An 18,717-nucleotide genomic window follows, 5' to 3' on the forward strand; every position below is an offset into this window, starting at 1 on the left:
ATCTATAGATCGACAGGCTGTGAGTATTCTCCTTAACCATCCCCTTCACAACCCGCCCATCCGCCGTTTCTTCCTGAGCCTCCTGGTCAGGTGTTCGTTGTTCTGAAACGTGAACTTTGCATTTGGATAACTAATTAAGTTTTGTGTGGGAACAAATACTACCGAGGTCATGCTCAGACGGATACTTCAAATGGTAAGCGTTTGAGACATTAAATTCACCGGTGTCGTTGTAGTTTGGCTAAAACGACTCGTTTTCCTTAGGAGACACAGGCCTATCCATGTCTGCTTTATGATGGGGACGCATGTTTTTAATCTGTGTAATCGCTGAGGGGTGGGGCTTTAATGTTTACCTCATGAAAATTCGTTGTTTGGAAGAGTTCCACTGATCCGTTACGTTATGGTGAACATATCAAGCGCTCTTTGCTTTTGGTTGCCACAACTAGCTAGCAAATGCTAATTGGTTAATTTGACTGATTAAACTCTTGACATGCATGAAATTGGAGCTTATGAATAAAATGAAGCTTATGTGCACAATATTACAGGGTTTGAGGACTAAGGGACGGTTTAGTAAGCTAAAATATAGGGTCACTGAGGCCGTTTATGGTCATCGTTTCCGTTAGCTAGATAGCGCTGAGTTAATGAATCGTTTAGTCATCTCATGCTAACCCATGCTATGGTTAGCGACAAGCTGTGTGTATGAAATTCATAATATACTAAGATGCATGACTTCCAGACGACATAGTTTATCACTATATTAGGGAATGTATTATTGGACAAACTACGGATTTGTCATTTAAGTTACCAGACGAAGTAAAGAACAGAAATAAGCTAGCATTTGCCATGGACTACATTTACCACAATGCATTGCTAACCACATTGTGTGCACATGGAAATCATGGCTTATTAGCACATCCTCCTAAACCAGACAAATGATCTTGACATAAACATATTTTTTGTATAAGTCGGAAGTCCAACAATGGTCTTGAGGTGTAAGCCACAAAAACAATAAAACAAAACATTTCACCACCGGCAACAGAAAATGAAAAAAACACAGAAAACAGTCTACCATGTAACGTCATATTTCCTGTGAGTGTGTGTTTTTGGTTTTGTCCACTGTTATTGTGTCTTGCACCTCGGATCGTTATGATTTGTAATTATCAAGGGACATTTTTTGTTAACTTTATTGTTAAATGACTGTTTAAACCTGCCACTTGTGCAAATGATTATTTACAATGCAGCCAAGGACACGTATATTATCATTAGTTGCAAGTTTGATTCAATCTAATTTTTGAACGACAATTAAATTCCCCTTTTTCCATATAAATGCATTTTAAAATTTCACAAATTTGTACGATATTGTGTCATTTTAATTACAGGTACAAATAATCCTCAAGTTGTAGCCTACTCAGAAATATAATGATTACACGGCATTTTATTGCCTTATGCCAGAGCTCTACTACCTTTGTCCATGATTTTTTGGCACTGATGACAGATATTTCAATAGGTTTTAGAATCTACACATAAGGGTTAAGTAAGAAAAACTAATGCTGTCAGCTGTAATCAAGAGACTGTAAATAATTTATTGAACGTCTTTGAGGTTAATAATGTTTTGATTTTGGTACAAACATTGTGGTGCTGGTGTACGCATGTTGTTTCTTTGACCCGGTCAAAGGTTGTTCCATGATGTGAACATCAAACTGCTTTTAAAGTTTGTCCGCTCTCCAACAGGCTGTCTGTGGACTTAGTTCAAAGTGCCCAGACTCACACAAACCCACTAATTGACCTCATTCTTTCATTCAAACCATCACCAGCCTAAACAAATTTTTTCCCCGAACGAACGACCTGTGGCACACCCACTTACTGTATTTGCACATCAGGCCAATTAGCTTAGCAGACCTCTGTTGTCAATCCATTTTTTTAAAAATAATTTTACCACTTCTCTCTTCCTCACTGGTTAATATTAACTGTCTCACTGCCTTCCCTATTGACATGCAATCTTTGGAGGGTTGCAGTTATGTAAGTATAAATTTATTAAGCCAAATAAATTAATGAAAATGAATTGCGGTATATTTTTTCTTAATAAAAATCACCCAATTTAACAGTTGCAAAATTTTGCAATGATCCGTCTTATGTCAAAGATCTTTTAACTTATTTCTTGTTATCCTTTTCATAGAGAAAATTAAAAGGTTCATACATATAAAACAGCATGGTTATTAAACAGTAATTGGGGTGGCTCTAATGGTAGCCGAAGGTTCTGTTGTTTGGTGATGCCAAACTATGAGGAGGGAAGTCAGGTTAAAGATGAAAGAAACATTATATGGCAGTGATTATCTGTATTAACAGATGGACAGATGCTGGACCAGTTGCAGCTGCAGATTGTACAAAAAACCTCTGACATCTGTGCTGTAAGAAACCACACCATCACTGCCACACATCACAGCGGCCTCAGCATCACCATGTGCGAACTGCTACTATACAGGAAGTGCTGAAATGACTAGGAGCAGAATTAAAACTTTACATTTTCTGTGGAATTTTGTAGTTTCTGATAAATGAAAGCTTAGTAAAAGAAAACAAAAAAACAAAACAAAAAAACCCCCAAAAATATCTTAAATATGAAGCCACAGTTAACCATAGATGGCTTCAGGACAAGAAGGCTAGTGGCAGTGTGTAGTGACAAAATCAGCATCAAGACCTCATTTTGTGGTTGGACCTGAAAACTCTTCATATACTATTTCTGTGCAACCTGAACAGGTTTGCGGCAAAGAAGCCAAAGTTGCGAATGTGACACACTTTCTGTCCTCTGTGAAGTATAATTACATGTATTAGAGCCTAAGCATAGACTCACTGTCACATCATAAAAGTTTAGTTTTTTATTTAAAATGTTAAAACTGTCTTAAATGAGCAACAGGAGAACACAAGTTTCACAACATTACAGGCCAAAGCTTTCCATAATATTTGTTTAAGGCAAATAAATCACACCCAGTAGAGCTGTGTTTTTGACACGAGGAAGGCCTCGGGCGGGTTTTCTGGGAGGCCAAACTTTTTTTTTTTTTTTTAAATGTCTCCTGATCCAACTTTAACCCACACACAAACATGTGTTACACAAATGCACAAGCATCTGATAAATGGGTGCATATATACACACTGTTGATGTTACGTCTGATTGTCTCTGGACTGTTATTTGAGATTACCGATACCCCACAATTGCTCATCTTTTTCTCCCAATGATCCAGGTTATCAAACAAGTAAAAATACTGAGTGAACCTTAGCTTATTCAAACCAACCACACGCTGTATTTTACTCTCCAGACTCCTGGGAAGGGAGCCTCCCAGAACGCAGAATCAGAGCAACCCAGCACAGACCTCAACCACGATCAGACATCAGAGGTATCATGAATGCTTGGTTTTTCTTAATTGCACATAAGAAATAGTTTGATCAGCTTATTTGACATTTTTGCTTCTGATCATGTGTTTCTCTGTGCAGGGCTTCATCTGTCCTCAGTGCATGAAGTCTCACAACTCTGCAGAGGAGCTCTTCAAGCACTATGAGCTGTTTCATGATACAGGAGACCTCCCTGCTCATGTGGCTCCCACTCGGTGAGACTGATAAGATTACTGATAATATTACAATGCTTGTGACAGAATATTGTTACATAAATGCCCTTTTCTCCTTGTAGTGAAGACCTTACAATGCTTCGGCAAGAGGTTCAGGACCTGCACACGTCTCTCAAGGCGAGTTAAGTGTCTGAACTGTGGTTGCTGCAGAGGTGTGTGAATGCTATTTAGACTCCACCATTTTTTTTTTTTTTTTGATTAGGAGGAAAGATGGTTCTCCGGAGAACTAAAGAAGGAATTAGACAAAGTACAAGGACAACTGAAGCAAGTAAATCCTTTAAAATATCTAACATGTATTATGTTGGCTTTAAGGTGTCTTTCTGAATGCAAATCTCTTTCATAGAAAATGAAGCTTACTTACTTTTACTGTACATGTTCCTCTCTAACTTGCCTTTCCACAGAACGATGGTCAGATGAGCTCAGAGGATTCAGGTAGGAAGCATTACATTTTAAAAGATATATCGAAGCTGGTCACAAGCCTTAAGCTGCTAATACATTTTTTTTCCTCAGTCCTTGAAAAGAAGTTGAATGAAGCCGAGACAGAGAAATTCAACATAAAACAGATGAAAGATCTGTTTGAGCAGAAAGCTGCACAGCTGGCCACGGAGATAGTAGGTTAGTGTGAGAAACTGGGAGGCCTGTGTCTGTGGTTCACTCAGCAAACTGAAGTGCTATTTTACTACATCACTGTCGCTCTCAATCCATCTATTGTGTTCTGTCCAGTCTTTACACAAGTCATTTAACACTGTGATGATGCTTTACTTGATTCACTGGGTGAATTTTATGAATCATGCAGATTTGAGTATTATTTCTTAATCTATTACTGTATTGTGTATTTATTTATAATTTATTTAAATCATTGAATCCAGACTTGAAGTCCCACTATGATGAAGAGAAAAGCCTGAGGGAGGCTGCTGATCAGAGGCTCGCCAAATTGACTGAACAACTGCAGAATGGGAAGCAAGAGATGGAGAGACTCCAAACAGAGCTGGTACAACACAGTTTCTAACATGTCTTTTTCTGTAAAGTGTTGATTTCTTTTCCCCATGGGTGTAATATATTGGAATGAAAGCAAAGCACTCAAACATATCAAAGTGTAGATGCTTAGTGACTTCCATTCTCAGCAGCTTGCTTACTTTTAATTTATCTGAATAACAAAACATCTGCTTTGTGCCACCTGATCATTACTGTGCCTCTGCTCTGCCCCCTAGCTGCAGCGACCGGGAGTGGAGGACGTGGAGGTTCTACAGAAGGAACTGGTGCAGGTGCAGACGCTGATGGACCTTATGACCCGTGAGAGGGAAGAGGAGTCTGAACACCTCAAAAACCATTATGAAGAGCTGCAGGCAAATTATACTACCTCAGAGGTTAGCAGGCTGAAAACCTCCCCTCCCTCCCTGACACGGTTTCTATTTTACACTTTTGTTACTGTGCTCATCGTTTTCCTAGTCTACTAACTTTACTTTTAACAACTGAGTTTTAGATTCCTTTTTTGAAACCACTGTGAAAATAGTCAGGATGTTCAATGGTTATGTCATATGAAATGGCTTTGTGCCGTATCTGGCCATTAATTAACTCATGGTTAATAATTCAGCCTTATTTCCTGCATTCTGGAGCTGCAGAGTATTAATAGGGCTCCATCAGGCAGCTTCAGGGCCTGAACCTCTCTTTGTGCAAATGATCTTAAAAAGATCATTCCTATTTTTACACACTAAGGAGCCACATTCTGAATATCTTTGAACGGCTGGCTGGTTTTTGATTATATAATGGCTCTCATTTATAATCAACACAATGCTCTATTTGCTATAATTGACTAGAAGTTCCACAGTATAAACAGACAGCAGTGTTTCCCCAAACTGGCAAATGAAATTTTGAATGTGAAATATAACAAAGATGGCACAAATTAAGTGAAAATTTGGTTTTGTCTTGTTTTTTCTTGGGGCCCAAATTTTCCTTATATGTGGGTGCATAATATTGATACATATGTAGATTTACAACCTAACCTATACTGAAAGAGAAATCATGTATAAGTGTTTATATTTCCTATGCCTAGGCTCAGATTGCCCTTTGCAACAATACAAAATCAAAAACAAACACACCAAGTACTCTTTTGTGGAAAGTCAGTTCAACGCTGCTACTGGAGGTTGTTGTCTAGGTGAAGCTCAGTTAAATTAATATGCCATTTATTTTCTCTCAGCCTCCCTGCTCTGTGTTTCAGATTATAGCTTGTTGTTTTTTCATGACTTACCCGTGTCCTTGTGTCTTTTTCCCTTCCCTCCTTCTTCTGTATCTCTCTGCAACATGCACAATACTCAAGATTCAAAAACTGGAGGTAAAACATCGATTCCAGTTGGGCCTCAAATTTACTTTCATCTCTTCAGTTTTACTTTCCAGACATCAGTTCTTTTTGTTAAGTGTGTAACCTTGTTTTTTTTTTTTTAATTGGGTTTTTGTGCAGCCTGTTTGTTACTAATCATTGCTGTTTTTGTTTCTATCCTTCCTTTACAGTGGTGCTTCATTTTCTTGACTACACAATGAACGTCTGTTGGGAAGAGTCTTAACATGTGATTCCATTGATTTGCAGATGACTATATCCCAACTAAAAGCAGAGCTGGAGAAGGGTCCACAGGAAGCGGCGGTCTACACGCAGCAGATCCACCTGCTGCAAAGCAATCTGAATAATTTGCAGCAGCAATGCCAGGTGACACATACACAACATCTCAGCAGAGTTATTATAGCCAAATGACAGTTTTTCTGATCTTGAACAAATAATTGCTGGTACAAACATGTCTGCTATGACATCTGTTGGCCAGTAAGAACATGTAAAATTTATTTTTACTGCCATCATTTTAACAGATGTCATCTGCTGCCCCTCGTGTACTGAAGGCAGCATCTCAGTCCCTATAAACCTGCTTTGTTGCTCTGCATCAAAATGCCCTGCTGTCGCCAGCCATCTGTGGCAACCAAGACTTGTTGACAAATATTATGGTCAGCACTATTATTATACCAGCGGGGGGTGTCGCTGCTCTGCCAGCTCTATCACAGGGAGTGAAATACAATCACGGTTAATGTCAGTGGTTCAATTGGCACAGGGGAATGTAGAACAGAGATTAAAACCTCCCTCATCAGCAATAGTTCAACCTCCCAGCCAAGTAGGTCTCTGTGTGTGGGGGTGATTACAGTACTGGATTATTAGTGATGCCCCTGCTCCCCTGAGGCTTGCTACAGATTATTTTACTTATGAGAACAGAAACAAAAACTTAATAGTAGTTGGTGAATGAGCATCTGGGCTGATACTGGTCTGTAAACTCTTGGATCATACAGGAGAGATGCAGCAAAGAACTCACTGAATGTGTGTGAAGTGCAGAGCGCCCGTCACATTTCCTAGTTAGCAGCTCACTTTGCTATTAACAACATTGTGTTCTTTATCACCCTGTTGCCAAGACTGGTGCCAGAACTTAGACCAGGACAAGTGCTGTGTTGTAAACCTTCCTTTAGAAATGGCATGCCACACTTTATTCTTGACTCTTGACAGGCGACTGTTCTTTTCCACTACTCAGATCACATAGGATGGTGGGAGTTCATGACTTGTTGCAGCTTGCATCATGGTAGTTGTTTTAATTTAGAAAAGACTAATCTTTCGTATTCCACTGAGGCTTAATTAATCACTCCAACAATTTTTAATTAATATCTCTCCCTCAAAGAAAGGACAAAGATTTTACTTGTTTCTTTGTTTGTTTGATTTTATTTTTACCAAAGATTGTTGCTTTCACTTTATCATGGTCCACATCCACCCTCATAAGTCCCAGACCTCTAGGAATCTGCCTCATGTTTTCCTTTGCTCCTCTCTCAGAGCCTGTCTGAAAAGCTTGTTCGTAAAGAGAAGGATTATCAAGAACTGGAGGAGCATTTGGGAGCGGAGAAAACTGCCAAGAAGGGAGTCCAAGACAGCCTGAGGGAGAGGGATTTGGAGGTACAGGAGCTCCAGGCTCGGGCCACAGGGGCTGAAACTTCCTTGCAGAAGGCCCAGACAGAGCTGACAGAGAGAGCTGAAGAGGTGACTAAGCTGAAGAGTGAGATTGCAGAGCTGGAGGTAAAGCATGCAGAACTGAAGGTGGAAAGAAAACAGCTGGAGCAACAGAGGGAAGAAAAAGAAAGCCAAGGTGCTCAACAGCAGACTGAGATTAGTCAGGTGAGTACAGCAAAGGACCGTCACAGGCTACTGTGTGCAGAATGACAAAACAGCTGATATGCAGAGGGATTAAAAAAAAAAATTACCTCACTGATAAAATGTCGGGCCAGAGCAATCCACCAGAAAAGCTTCAGTGCACCTTGACACGGATTCTGCTGTAATCTGATTTAATAGGTTTTAGACTATGTGAGCTTGATGGACACACTCCAGGACTTATGTTCTTTTCATATTCAGCATACTAATTAGTGATTTTTTTTTTAAGCCCCACAGATGGTGACAGAGTCATCACAAGATAAATGAGACTCAGTAAACTTATTAATGGTCATACTTGCTCTTAATTTAGTAAAATTAAGCATAAACATCAGTCCCATACATCGGAGTAATTCAGTCATATACTGTTAATTGCACATATTATGTAATTTGCCGAATTTTGTTTTAAATGTTATTAAATATTATTAAAGTTATAAAACTTGCTGCTAATTAAATACTGATTATGATGTGTTGTCTGTTTCTGAACTTTGTAATTTTCTTTTCAAAAACTGGGCTTGGATTATACAAAGTTAATTGATAATATTTAAGCTTGCATCAATACTGAAGAGATATATATATATATATATATATATATATATATATTATTTGTGTGTGTTTAAAGGCCACTTTTTGGGCTCTAGTGACCTTTATCTGACAGTAGTTAGACAGCTAGACAAGAAAGGGGGTCAGACAGATCAGGGGAATGACATGCAGTAATGGTTCCCAGGTTGGGAACCTGGGCGGCTGCACAGAGGAGCTGTAGCCTCTGTACATAGGACAGCACAACCAGTTGAGCTGCACACCGCCACATACCTATGATACTTGAACTGTAGCACTAAAATGTTGCCTTGCAAAGGTCACTGAACCAGAAATATGTTCACAGAACACAAATGCAATAAACCTGCATCTGCATAAACTCAGTTTGTGTCATAATTGGTTTAATTGAAGTTATTTATGTGCTAAATATCTGTTTTCCTCATGTAATTCTGTTGTATTTCTTACCTACTCATTGTCATCTCTTGTTTTCCACCTTCTTGCCTTTGTCTGTGCTTCTGTAGCTGCACAGCAAACTGCTGGAGGCAGAGAGACAGCTGGGTGAGGTGCAGGGCCGGCTGAAGGAGCAGAGGCAGCTGTCGGGGGAGAAGCTAAAGGATCGTGAGCAGCAAGCAGCCGACCTGCAGCTCAAACTTTCTCGTGCAGAGGAACAGGTAGGAATCAACTGAAACCTTACTGATCACCCTAGAAATGGATTTAGTTTGATAGAACAGATTATTTGAATGTTCATACATCCATCTATTTGATTTTTATATATGTAGTTTGAAATATATTCTGTACTGTACAAATATGCAAATTAAGTGTGTGTTTTAGGCTACAACCAAGAAGCAGTGTGGTTAGAACAAGGAAAAATAAAGCTTCCTAAGATTTATGTAACTGTTTTTGACCAATGTTACACAGGCCACAATGACTAGAGAATGACTATGAAGTTAATGAGTGTAGGTGTGTGTTAGATGGGGGGTAAATGGAGCAAAATATAAAGCAGTTCTTCTGTGTTTTGGCTCAGCTAAAGGAAAGCACCAGTAAAAACACAGACCTGCAGCACCAGCTGGACAAAGCCAAGCAGCAGCACCAGGAGCTGCAGGCACTACAGCAAAACACCAATGGCAAACTCCGCGAGGCACAGGTACTGCTCGCCACTAAAACCACTCATCTGGGCCATTCATAACAATACTGAAGGGCATGAATCCAAGACATGGTTGTTTTGTATTCCTTTAGAAAGATAAAAACACATTTTACATGGAGCTGTCTCTAAATTGTTTAAGTTCAGTTCTTATCTACTCAGTTGTGTACACAACATAACTCCATTACTATAATGCTCTCACCATAGTGAATATTAAACAGAATATAAAACGCTTTCTTGTTTCGTGGTGTAGAATGACCTGGAGCAGGTGTTGCGTCAGATTGGGGATAAAGACCAGAAGATCCAGAACCTGGAAGCTCTGCTTCAGAAGAGTAAAGACATCGTGAGCCAGCTGGAAGCTGAGAGAGAGGACTTGTGTGCCAAGATCCAGGCTGGGGAGGGCGAGACGGCAGTCCTTAACCAGCTCAAAGAGAAAAACCATGCACTACAAGAGCAGGTTGGTACATACGCTTTTCATTTTTGCTTTACTCCTTCACATTTAAAGAATGGGGGGAAAACAACGACAAACCATTGTATGTATGTATATTGTGTTGTAGTGTGTGTGTGTCGATGCACAATTTAATGACAAGCATCATAAAGAAAGGCCAGTAAAATAATGATTATAGGCAGCACTTATTCATTGTCAGAGTTTCTAGCTTTTCTTTATGTGGCTTTTTAAGGTAACACAGTTGACCGACAAGCTTAAAAACCAATCAGAAAGTAACAAGCAAGCCCAGGACAACTTGCATAAGCAGGTTCAGGAGCAGAAGACTCTGCTGCGTTCAGCCCAGGACCGAGCTCACACCCTGGAGACCTCGGTCAGTGAACTCACCACGCAGCTCACCGACAGCAAGGAGAAAGTGTCGCAGCTGGATGCGCAGGTAAATCTGGAAATGAGCATATCAGGAATACACACAGGAATATTCTGTTTCTGATTGTATTTTCCATTTTAGTTAAAATAAAGGTTTTTGTTTGTTTGTTTTTTACTTTTGGTCTGTTTTCCTTCAGCTGAAGGCAAAAACAGAGCTGCTGCTTTCTGCTGAGGCAGCCAAGGCTGCACTAAAGGCCAACCTGGAGAACAACCTGGAGACCACTCAACATGCTCTGCAGGACAAGCAGCAGGTTGGTTTCCTCTTTGTCCCTCTGACCTTGATATTTTGCCTCCCTGTTTCCTTTTAGTGCACATATTGATTCTAAAAACTTGAACAAAGAAAAACTGACCAATTATTACTTGTCCCTTATTATTCTGCTAAATTCCCTGATGTCTTTTGTAGGAACTGAGTAAAGTTCAGAAGAAGGTGGAGGAGCAGGACCAAAGAATCAAAGAGAGACAGGAGCTAAGCACTCAGTTAGAAACCAATCTAAAGGAATGTAAAGACAAACTACTTGCATCAGAACAGCGTGTTGAGCAGCTGGAAGGGCTCAATAAGGTTTGTGAACCGTGCATGATGAAAATATTAGGCCTTCTTTTTTTCTTTACTGCCTGTAAAATCTTCAATATGCTTACTTTTGTTTTGATAAGTGAACCTCATGTTTTCATTTAACAGAAACTGGAGTTGCAGGTTGTGGAGGTGCAGACTACTCGAGATCAGGCACAGCAGGAGGTGCAGAAGCTGCAGAAGGAGAGTTCAGAGGTTAAACGCAAAGCAAAGGAGCTGCAGCGCTCCCTGGAAACTGAGAAGGAAGGGTGAGACAAACTAATGCATGAGTTTTGATAACTGTTTTGTTGATGATCCAGACCTGTCTGAAGATAGTTAATTGTCCCTAACAGAACATGCATATGTTTCCTTTTATAAGAGCTACAACTCTGCAAGAGGAATTAAAGAAAAAAGCAGCTGCTTTGAGTGACATCCAGCAGCAGTTGGGGCGCTGTGAGCAGGAGATGGCTGCTCTGAAGGTAAATCTGGACAAAGTGACTCAGGAAGGAAAGAGTCAGCAAGCAGAGCTGGAGAAGAAAGCTCAGAGTCTGACAACAGACCTACAGAAGGCCCAACAAGAGAAAGAGGCTCAGAGGAAGGAGCTTGCCTCGACTCAGGAGAGCTTAGGAAAGGCCAAAAAGGCACTGAAAGACAGTCAGAGTCAACTGGACACTGAGAGGAAGAACCATAAATCGGATGTGGAGGAGAAGGTAGGCCTCAACCGAAGTCTGAATCTAATGCTGCTTAGTCCTTGTCAGCATCACTTTCTCCTTTTACTACGCCTTACAAGAAGGACTTAGAAACAAACGGCTACTTGTTTACAACACCAGGGTGTCACTGACGGCATTAATCTTTCTTAATCTCCAGGAGAAGTCCAGTGAAAAGGCAAGACAGGAGCTTCTCAAAAACAACGAGGCTATCACCAAGGCAGCGAAAGAAACTAAAGAGCAGCTGGAGCAGATAAGAGAGGTAAGACTGAAATATAAAACAACAGATTAACAGATCTTGTTTTAAATGCAATACCTAAATATTGGTTGTGTGTTTTCAAATTTCAGGCAGAAAAGAAAATGAAAGTGCAGTTGACCTCATTAGAGCAGCAGCACTCAAAGACTCAGGGGACACTGAAGGAAAAGGAGACCGAGTTGGAGAAGCTGCGGGTGCAACTCAAGACGATGCAGGGATCGTTAGAGGAGGAGGTGAAGAAGCTGAAGGGCCGAGTAACAGAGCTGCAGGAAACTGGTGTCAAGAAAGTATGTATAAAGACACAAATTAATACTCTTAGAAAGTGGAGCTTTTTGAACATCAATGATCATCTTAACATTACAAATATATGAGCAGTTCTTCATGATTTTGCATGTTTGATTTTAATATCCAGGCAGAAGAGGAGAGTAAGCTGAAGGCTCGATTGTCAGGGCTCGGCAAGGAGCTGGCCTCTGAGAAAACTCGGACAACAGAGCTGCAAAAGAACTTGGAGCAAAGTCAGGAAAACATCACCAAGCTTCAGTCTGACTTCTACGGGAAAGAATCTGAAGTTTCTGCCCTGCGTCAAGACCTGAAGGTACACAACTGCAGAAGAGGTTGGAGGAATAGGAACCAATGATAAATCACATTAAGAAACTGCATCTGTTATCAAATATCCAGTCATGGGTTAGGATTTTAAATCAGTATTGAAAGGATCTTGATTCAATCATTGTTCTCATGAAACTCCAAAGTACAGTAACTGACTGTGTCTGGCTGCAGGCATCAGAGGAGAAGCTGATCATGACTCAGGAGGAACTGGCTGCTAATCGAACCCATCAGACAGGTTTAGAGGCTCAGTTCCAGGAACTGAAAGCAGAGCGGAGCTCATTGGAACAGGAGCTTGCTAAACGAGACCAGAAGCTGCAACAGCAGGAACAAATCCTGAAGGAGCTGAAGCAGCAAAAGGTTGGGAGGCAAAAAAAGCATTAACAATCAAATTATTCACAAGTGTGTTACTTGATGCTTCTGTATTAATTTATTCTATAATGTGCATACTCACTCAGGGCCAAGTTAAGGAGGAACTGCAGAGGGAGAGGAGCAAGGTGGAGGAGCTGAGCAAAGCCAAGAGTGTTCTGGAAAAGAATAACACAAAATTAACTACAGAGTTAAAAACTGTAGCAGAAAAGGGCGAGAAGGTCAGTCTCATCTCATAACAAGCAAACACTTAAAATACGGTCTGTCTTGTGGTTTTAAATAAGACGAAAGTCTGGATTACCTATGCATGGCCACATTCTTCAAAAAATGATAACTTGGCCTGCTTGAGTTGACATTTTAACCTGAGTCTGGATGTTTCAGCTCTTCACAGCTGTCTCAGTGTTCGTCTGAAGCTGTCTGTGGGATTTCTGCATCTCATTCAGAAATAAGTTTTTGTTTGAGACTCTACAATGTTTTGTGAATACATTAAATAAATCTGTGACAAATTTAATGCTTTTTAGGAGCTTGGTGAGTTGCGAGAGGCCAAACAGCTGTTAATCCAGCAGAAACTGGAGCTCCAGGGTCAGGTGGAGGCGACACAAGGTGCCCTCAAGCAGGAGCAGAAAGAGCATCAGGCCACCAGGGACAGCAGGAGCAAGAGAGAGGAGCAGCTCCTCAACCAAACAAAGGATGTCCAGGATAAACTGGTAGGGTTTTCTGAACAAAAGGCCTCTAACTCCTAAGTTGCTCACTTCTGTTTTGTAACACTATTAACGCTTCCTTCCAAAAGGTGGCAGAGAAGCGAGCCAGAGAAGAGCAGGTGAAGCGTGGGGAAGAGGCTGAAGCTAAGCTGAGCATACAAGTGACGGCTTTGAATGAAAATGTGGCCACGTTGAAGAGGGAATGGCAGGCCAGCCAACGGAGAGTAAGTGAGCTTGAGAAGCAGACTGATGAGCTGAGGGGAGAGATTGCTGTGCTAGAAGCTACCGTCCAGAACAACCAGGATGAGCGACGGGCTCTTTTGGAAAGGTTAGTGGATCTTGCTTTAATAATGCTCAGCATTTAATAAACTTTAGGTTTCAAAAACACTCCTTCTTAAAGAGTCCTATTCCTGTCTGTCTACTTTATGAACAAATCATCCAGAGTATCCAAACATAGCCTTGTGGATATTTTGAATTTAATTTTATTCTGCAAAACAAAAATGTGAAATTCTTTATATCAAACAACCTATAAAAAGGAAAATCCATGGTTACTTCACATGCAGGATGGACAGGATCGTCATTGAAAATGGAGCTGAACAGACAGACAAAGAGACGATGATTAGTTAGCTGGCATTTCCAAATCTAACGATTTCATGTCTGCCTTTTTACTGCCCTTTTTCCAAATATAAGGAAGTGCTCTCACTCAAGAGAAATTGCTGAACATAAAGCTTGCATACTAGGGCACAGGCCTCCATTAATTAAAATGCACTATATAATGAGCAATATGAGTTTTTCCTGCTTACGCTCCTGTTACTGACAGCTGCTGGTGTAAATAAAACTGTATCAGTGCAGATGTTTAAGAAGTCTATGTATTAAAAGACATTGGGAGAACATCCAGTATTAATTTTGGCATAAATCCTGCAAACAACAGCAGCCCAACCTTGGATAAGATGTGGGGACATCTGGCTGCGACCTTGATGACTGCAGCCAACTTCACTCTCCTCTTCAAAGCTTGTAGGAGAAACTGTATAGCCAGGGCATTTTATTTATCTGCTCTTTGTGGAAATACAATTTCCTTTTTTTTAAATAGTGAAAACGCAAAGTTTCTTATTTCCATGTAAAACTCCAGAATTTTGTGATGGGTAAATCTTTTAACGTACAGTAGTGTGCAAAAGTCTTGAGCCACCCCTCACTTCTTTATATTTTGCATCTTATTCCAGTCCAGTCCCTGTAAGTGACCATATTCAGAAGATTTATTTTTTATTTTTCTTTTATTAAGCCACACAACACCAGTCTATGAATCATTTGAGCATAAATCACAAGCCTAAATCAAGGGATGTTGTGTCAGTTTAGCAAAGAATCAACTTAAAATTTTATCTTTTGGCACTTTGTTACCAGCAGCCTTTCACAAAGAAACAGAATTTGTTCCCAAATTTCTAATTTAAAAAATGCCAGAGATAACACAGTTCAACTGACATAAAATAACAAGATGAAGAGCCACCAGCCAAAAACGTGGTATATGTCATTATGGTCTGTAGTGTGTCCTAATTGAGAAAACTGGACAAGTGGATGCCCTAAAAGTCAAACTACAGCAGAACATGATGTCTTTAATAAATAGAAAAAGAAATCCAGCAAAGACCTGACACAGGAGTCTACTGTTCACTGAAGCCCCATCAGGGATGGATTCTTATTGAAAGGTGGCTATCAACAAGCCATCCTTAAAGGGAGGAAACAAGAAGAAAAGGTTGAGGTATGCCAAATGACACAAAAGCTGGACTGACAATCAGTGGCAGCAGGTCTGATGCATTGATGAATCTTTCCAGAGCTCAGGCCTCAATAGGCAACGAAACAAAAGGCAGCCAACATGAAAAGAAGAGCTACAAAAGGTCCTTCAAGAAGCCTGGAGAACTGTTCCTGAAGATTTAGAGAAATTACTGGAAAATGGGTCTAAGAAGGTTCGTTCTTAGTTGAAGAAGGGTTCTGCTTATGAATGCACAGAAATGATCTGTTGTGTTTCAGGTGTGTAAAGGGTGAAGGTGAGATAGAGAAACTGCAGGCTAAAGTGGTGGAGCTCAGGCGGAAGCTGGATGACACGACAGCAGCCATGCAGGAGCTCGGCAGAGAAAACCAGTCGCTCCAGGTCAGCTGCTGAATGTCTTGATGTGCAATGAAGACAAATGATAAACAGAGTGCATTTAAGGCATTACCCTACAGACAGGAAAATCATGTTCTTTGAGCAAAACTCTTTCTGTTGTTTTCTGTAGATAAAACAGTCACAAAGTCTCACCAGAAAGTGGGCCGAGGATCACGAAGTACAGAACTGCATGGCCTGTGGGAAAGGCTTTACTGTCACTGTCAGGAAGGTGGGTGGTTTTTGGATTTATAAAAAGGTGGACACATAGTTTGTCTTCTCTTAGATGCTTTTTTTAAGTACCTGCTTTGCACCTCTCTCCTCATCTAAAAATGCAGCACCACTGCCGACACTGTGGGAACATTTTCTGCGGCGAGTGTTCGGCAAAGAGCGCCCTCACGCCATCCTCAAAGAAGCCAGTACGGGTTTGCGAGACGTGTTTTGAGGAGCTCCAAGGCTGATTTTTTTTTTTTTTTTTTTTTTCCCCCTTTTTTCTTCCCTTTATCCGTCCCCCCTCCCTCTTCCCAACCCCTACTTACCGTTTTGTATTCCAATGGGCAGAAGAAGGCATGTCTGTGTCGTTCTTATTGTGCACTATGATGGACAGACCCAGTGCAAAGACTCCCATCTGCACATGACTTCTGGTTCCAGTGTTGAATGAAATGATTAAAGGGATTCCAGGAGAAGACACCAGAGTCGTGCGGTGGGATGGGATCGTTCGGGGTTGTCTGTATCTGTTTTTGTGCCTTTGCTACTCCTGTGGACTGCCAGAGAGCGGAGACAGTGATGATGAGACGCCACTCACCTGTTTTTAAGTTCATATTCACAACTCCATCACTCTTTGGCATCATTAGCAGTTGTGAGGTGGTTGCTTTGTATCTTGTGAAATGTTTGGTTAGACGTTCGGTCAGTGTGACACTGCACGAGTGAATATTGTAACAGTGATGTTAAGAGTAACTTCTGCCCTACAAAGGTAAATGCAGTTAACTAAGTATTTTAAGATTATGTAAATAACTTTGTGTCAATCTGATCAGAAACACTTAAATTATCTTTTTTAATGCTAAAACTGAGTAAAATAAAAAAAAGCTGCAATTTTCAATTAATTTAATGTAAATACTGCAGATCTAACATGTAAACTGTGCTGTTTAGTGTTTATGTGACTACAAAGCTGCACAAGCTTTTTTAAGTTCATCAGCTGAGGATTTCATTTGATATTTCTTTGCAGATTGTAATATAAAATAAAAAAAATGGATCATGTTTATTGATTTCTGTAGATAAACTGCTGTCAGATGTTGTCAGTGACACTGTCGTGTGCAGGGACGTAATTACTACTCAAGGTTTAGGGTTTAAAAAAAAAAAAAAACTGCCTTAACAGAAGCAGTTAATCAACTTTTGCACCAGCTGTGATCTGTATCTATACAGAACCTGTAAGTCAGTTACTGCATGTTCCCTTTGTGTGGCAGAGTGTTTGTGAATCTGTAGTAATTCATGTATTCAGCCTATTTCATGACCAAAGAATGTCTGCAGCAGGACTACAGCCAAGGTGAAAGCCCCGCGGTTGTTTCACGTCAGTATTTTTGGAAGCTCCGCCTTCAAAAGCTTTTCAGTTTTAATCAAGTTGGACATTTTTAATCTTCAGAAAGTTTCTTGTCATGTGCTGTCAGTTTTGTTTTGTGTTTTTTGTTTGTTTTTTCCATGTCCCACTTCTCTGTTTTATTTTCAACAAATATGGTGCTTTCTGCAGACTGGAAATGCAGTCATTGAAGGTGCCTACATGTTTAATTTTTATTTTTCCCTCTGCTTGTCTCCACTCAACTGCACTGACTTCAAGGTGGTGCTGCGAGTGTGTGTTTCTGCTCTGCTTTGAAGCAATAACTTTAGTTGTGTGTGTGAAGTTGCTCTAACAGAGTGTGTATTCGTGTTGAAGACTGCTGCGCGTGCTTAAATGCACTGTATGAATGTTGGCTGCTCAGAACCTCAGTATCTCTCTAGCACGTTGTTTGGAAACTTCGTTGCTGCTTTCAGGTACAGCGGTTACTGTCGGTTCTCTGTCAAACAGAACACTGTAAAAGTAATTTCCTTTATTTCAATTATGGTTGTTCATTGATACTGGTAAGATCTTGTTTGCAGTTGTCTGTAGACTGGAGGAAGTGGTAACACTAAGCCAGACTATGCACAATAACCTGCAGCAAACAGCATGTTTCACTTACCAAATGACTTCTTTATGCTTGTAGTCTCATTACAGAGAAATGTCCATTTCAGCTGTAATCTCAAAAACACTTTTTTTTTTTGTTGAATTGGTTTCGTCTACCTCAAATTGGCACAGGAAAAGCACTATTTTCAAACGATGGATATCACAAATGTATCTTTACTTGCATTTGATTGAGGATTTGTGAGTGCTCCATCATGACGTACAGTCCCTGATTTGTAGAGAGATGATTTGCACCTTATTGTATTCTGGGCTCATCTGAGTGGATCCCCAGCCACAAACATAAGACCACCTACTTTATACAGGCTTCAGCATTTCTAGCCCCAGTAACTGCTTATTAATACAAAGGCTGTCATTATAAATGTTTGTAATGAAAGAGATAAAAATGACATTTGGGTATAGAAACATGGTAACAGTGAAACTGGGTTGGACTCATTGTCTTAATTATTTTTCTAAAATGGCACCATAGACCTGTACACACTAAATTGTGGCTTGTTTCGTGTTACTATCAGTTGTCATGCATGATGACTTAACAGGCCTGTGGCTCGTGTTTTTGTCCATGTTTAGTCAACACACTCTGTGGTTGTGAGGGTGTGCCTTAGGCCAAGATTACTGTTAGTGGAGATCATGTATCACCACAGTCTGCGCCACTTCAGGTCACCTGAAGGGTTGAGGGAAGAAATGTAATTTATGTTCACATGCACCAGTTGATTTTCTTATTCATTGTCATGACAAACTTAAATAAAAACCTGCAGTATGTTTCTATATTCTTGGATGATTTGTTTTGCTTCTCTGGCAGCCGATTTTCT

General features: G+C 40.3%; 1 protein-coding gene across 2 annotated transcripts; it reads left to right on the plus strand.

Moving 5' to 3' along the window:
- Nucleotides 1–51: 51 nt before the first annotated feature.
- Nucleotides 52–18,673, plus strand: eea1 (early endosome antigen 1). Of its 2 annotated transcripts, XM_041996449.1 has the most exons (30): nt 52–193; nt 3,309–3,386; nt 3,484–3,596; nt 3,677–3,731; nt 3,817–3,882; nt 4,016–4,046; nt 4,125–4,229; nt 4,484–4,605; nt 4,826–4,981; nt 5,932–5,946; nt 6,199–6,315; nt 7,468–7,806; nt 8,895–9,044; nt 9,398–9,517; nt 9,768–9,971; nt 10,195–10,395; nt 10,523–10,636; nt 10,789–10,944; nt 11,062–11,201; nt 11,312–11,642; nt 11,800–11,901; nt 11,988–12,182; nt 12,308–12,490; nt 12,673–12,858; nt 12,957–13,088; nt 13,389–13,574; nt 13,658–13,896; nt 15,588–15,708; nt 15,833–15,931; nt 16,038–18,673. In XM_041996449.1, exons 1-30 carry the CDS (start codon nt 170–172, stop codon nt 16,158–16,160), a joined length of 4,203 nt encoding a protein of 1,400 aa, XP_041852383.1. In that variant the 5' UTR covers nt 52–169; the 3' UTR covers nt 16,161–18,673. The 2 variants fall into 2 exon arrangements, with proteins under 2 accessions (XP_041852383.1, XP_041852384.1); XM_041996450.1 differs by lacking the exon at nt 5,932–5,946.
- The last annotated feature ends 44 nt before the right edge of the window (nt 18,674–18,717 follow it).

The sequence above is a fragment of the Melanotaenia boesemani genome, chromosome 10 (genome assembly GCF_017639745.1).
Source record: "Melanotaenia boesemani isolate fMelBoe1 chromosome 10, fMelBoe1.pri, whole genome shotgun sequence".
NCBI classification, from domain to species: domain Eukaryota; kingdom Metazoa; phylum Chordata; class Actinopteri; order Atheriniformes; family Melanotaeniidae; genus Melanotaenia; species Melanotaenia boesemani.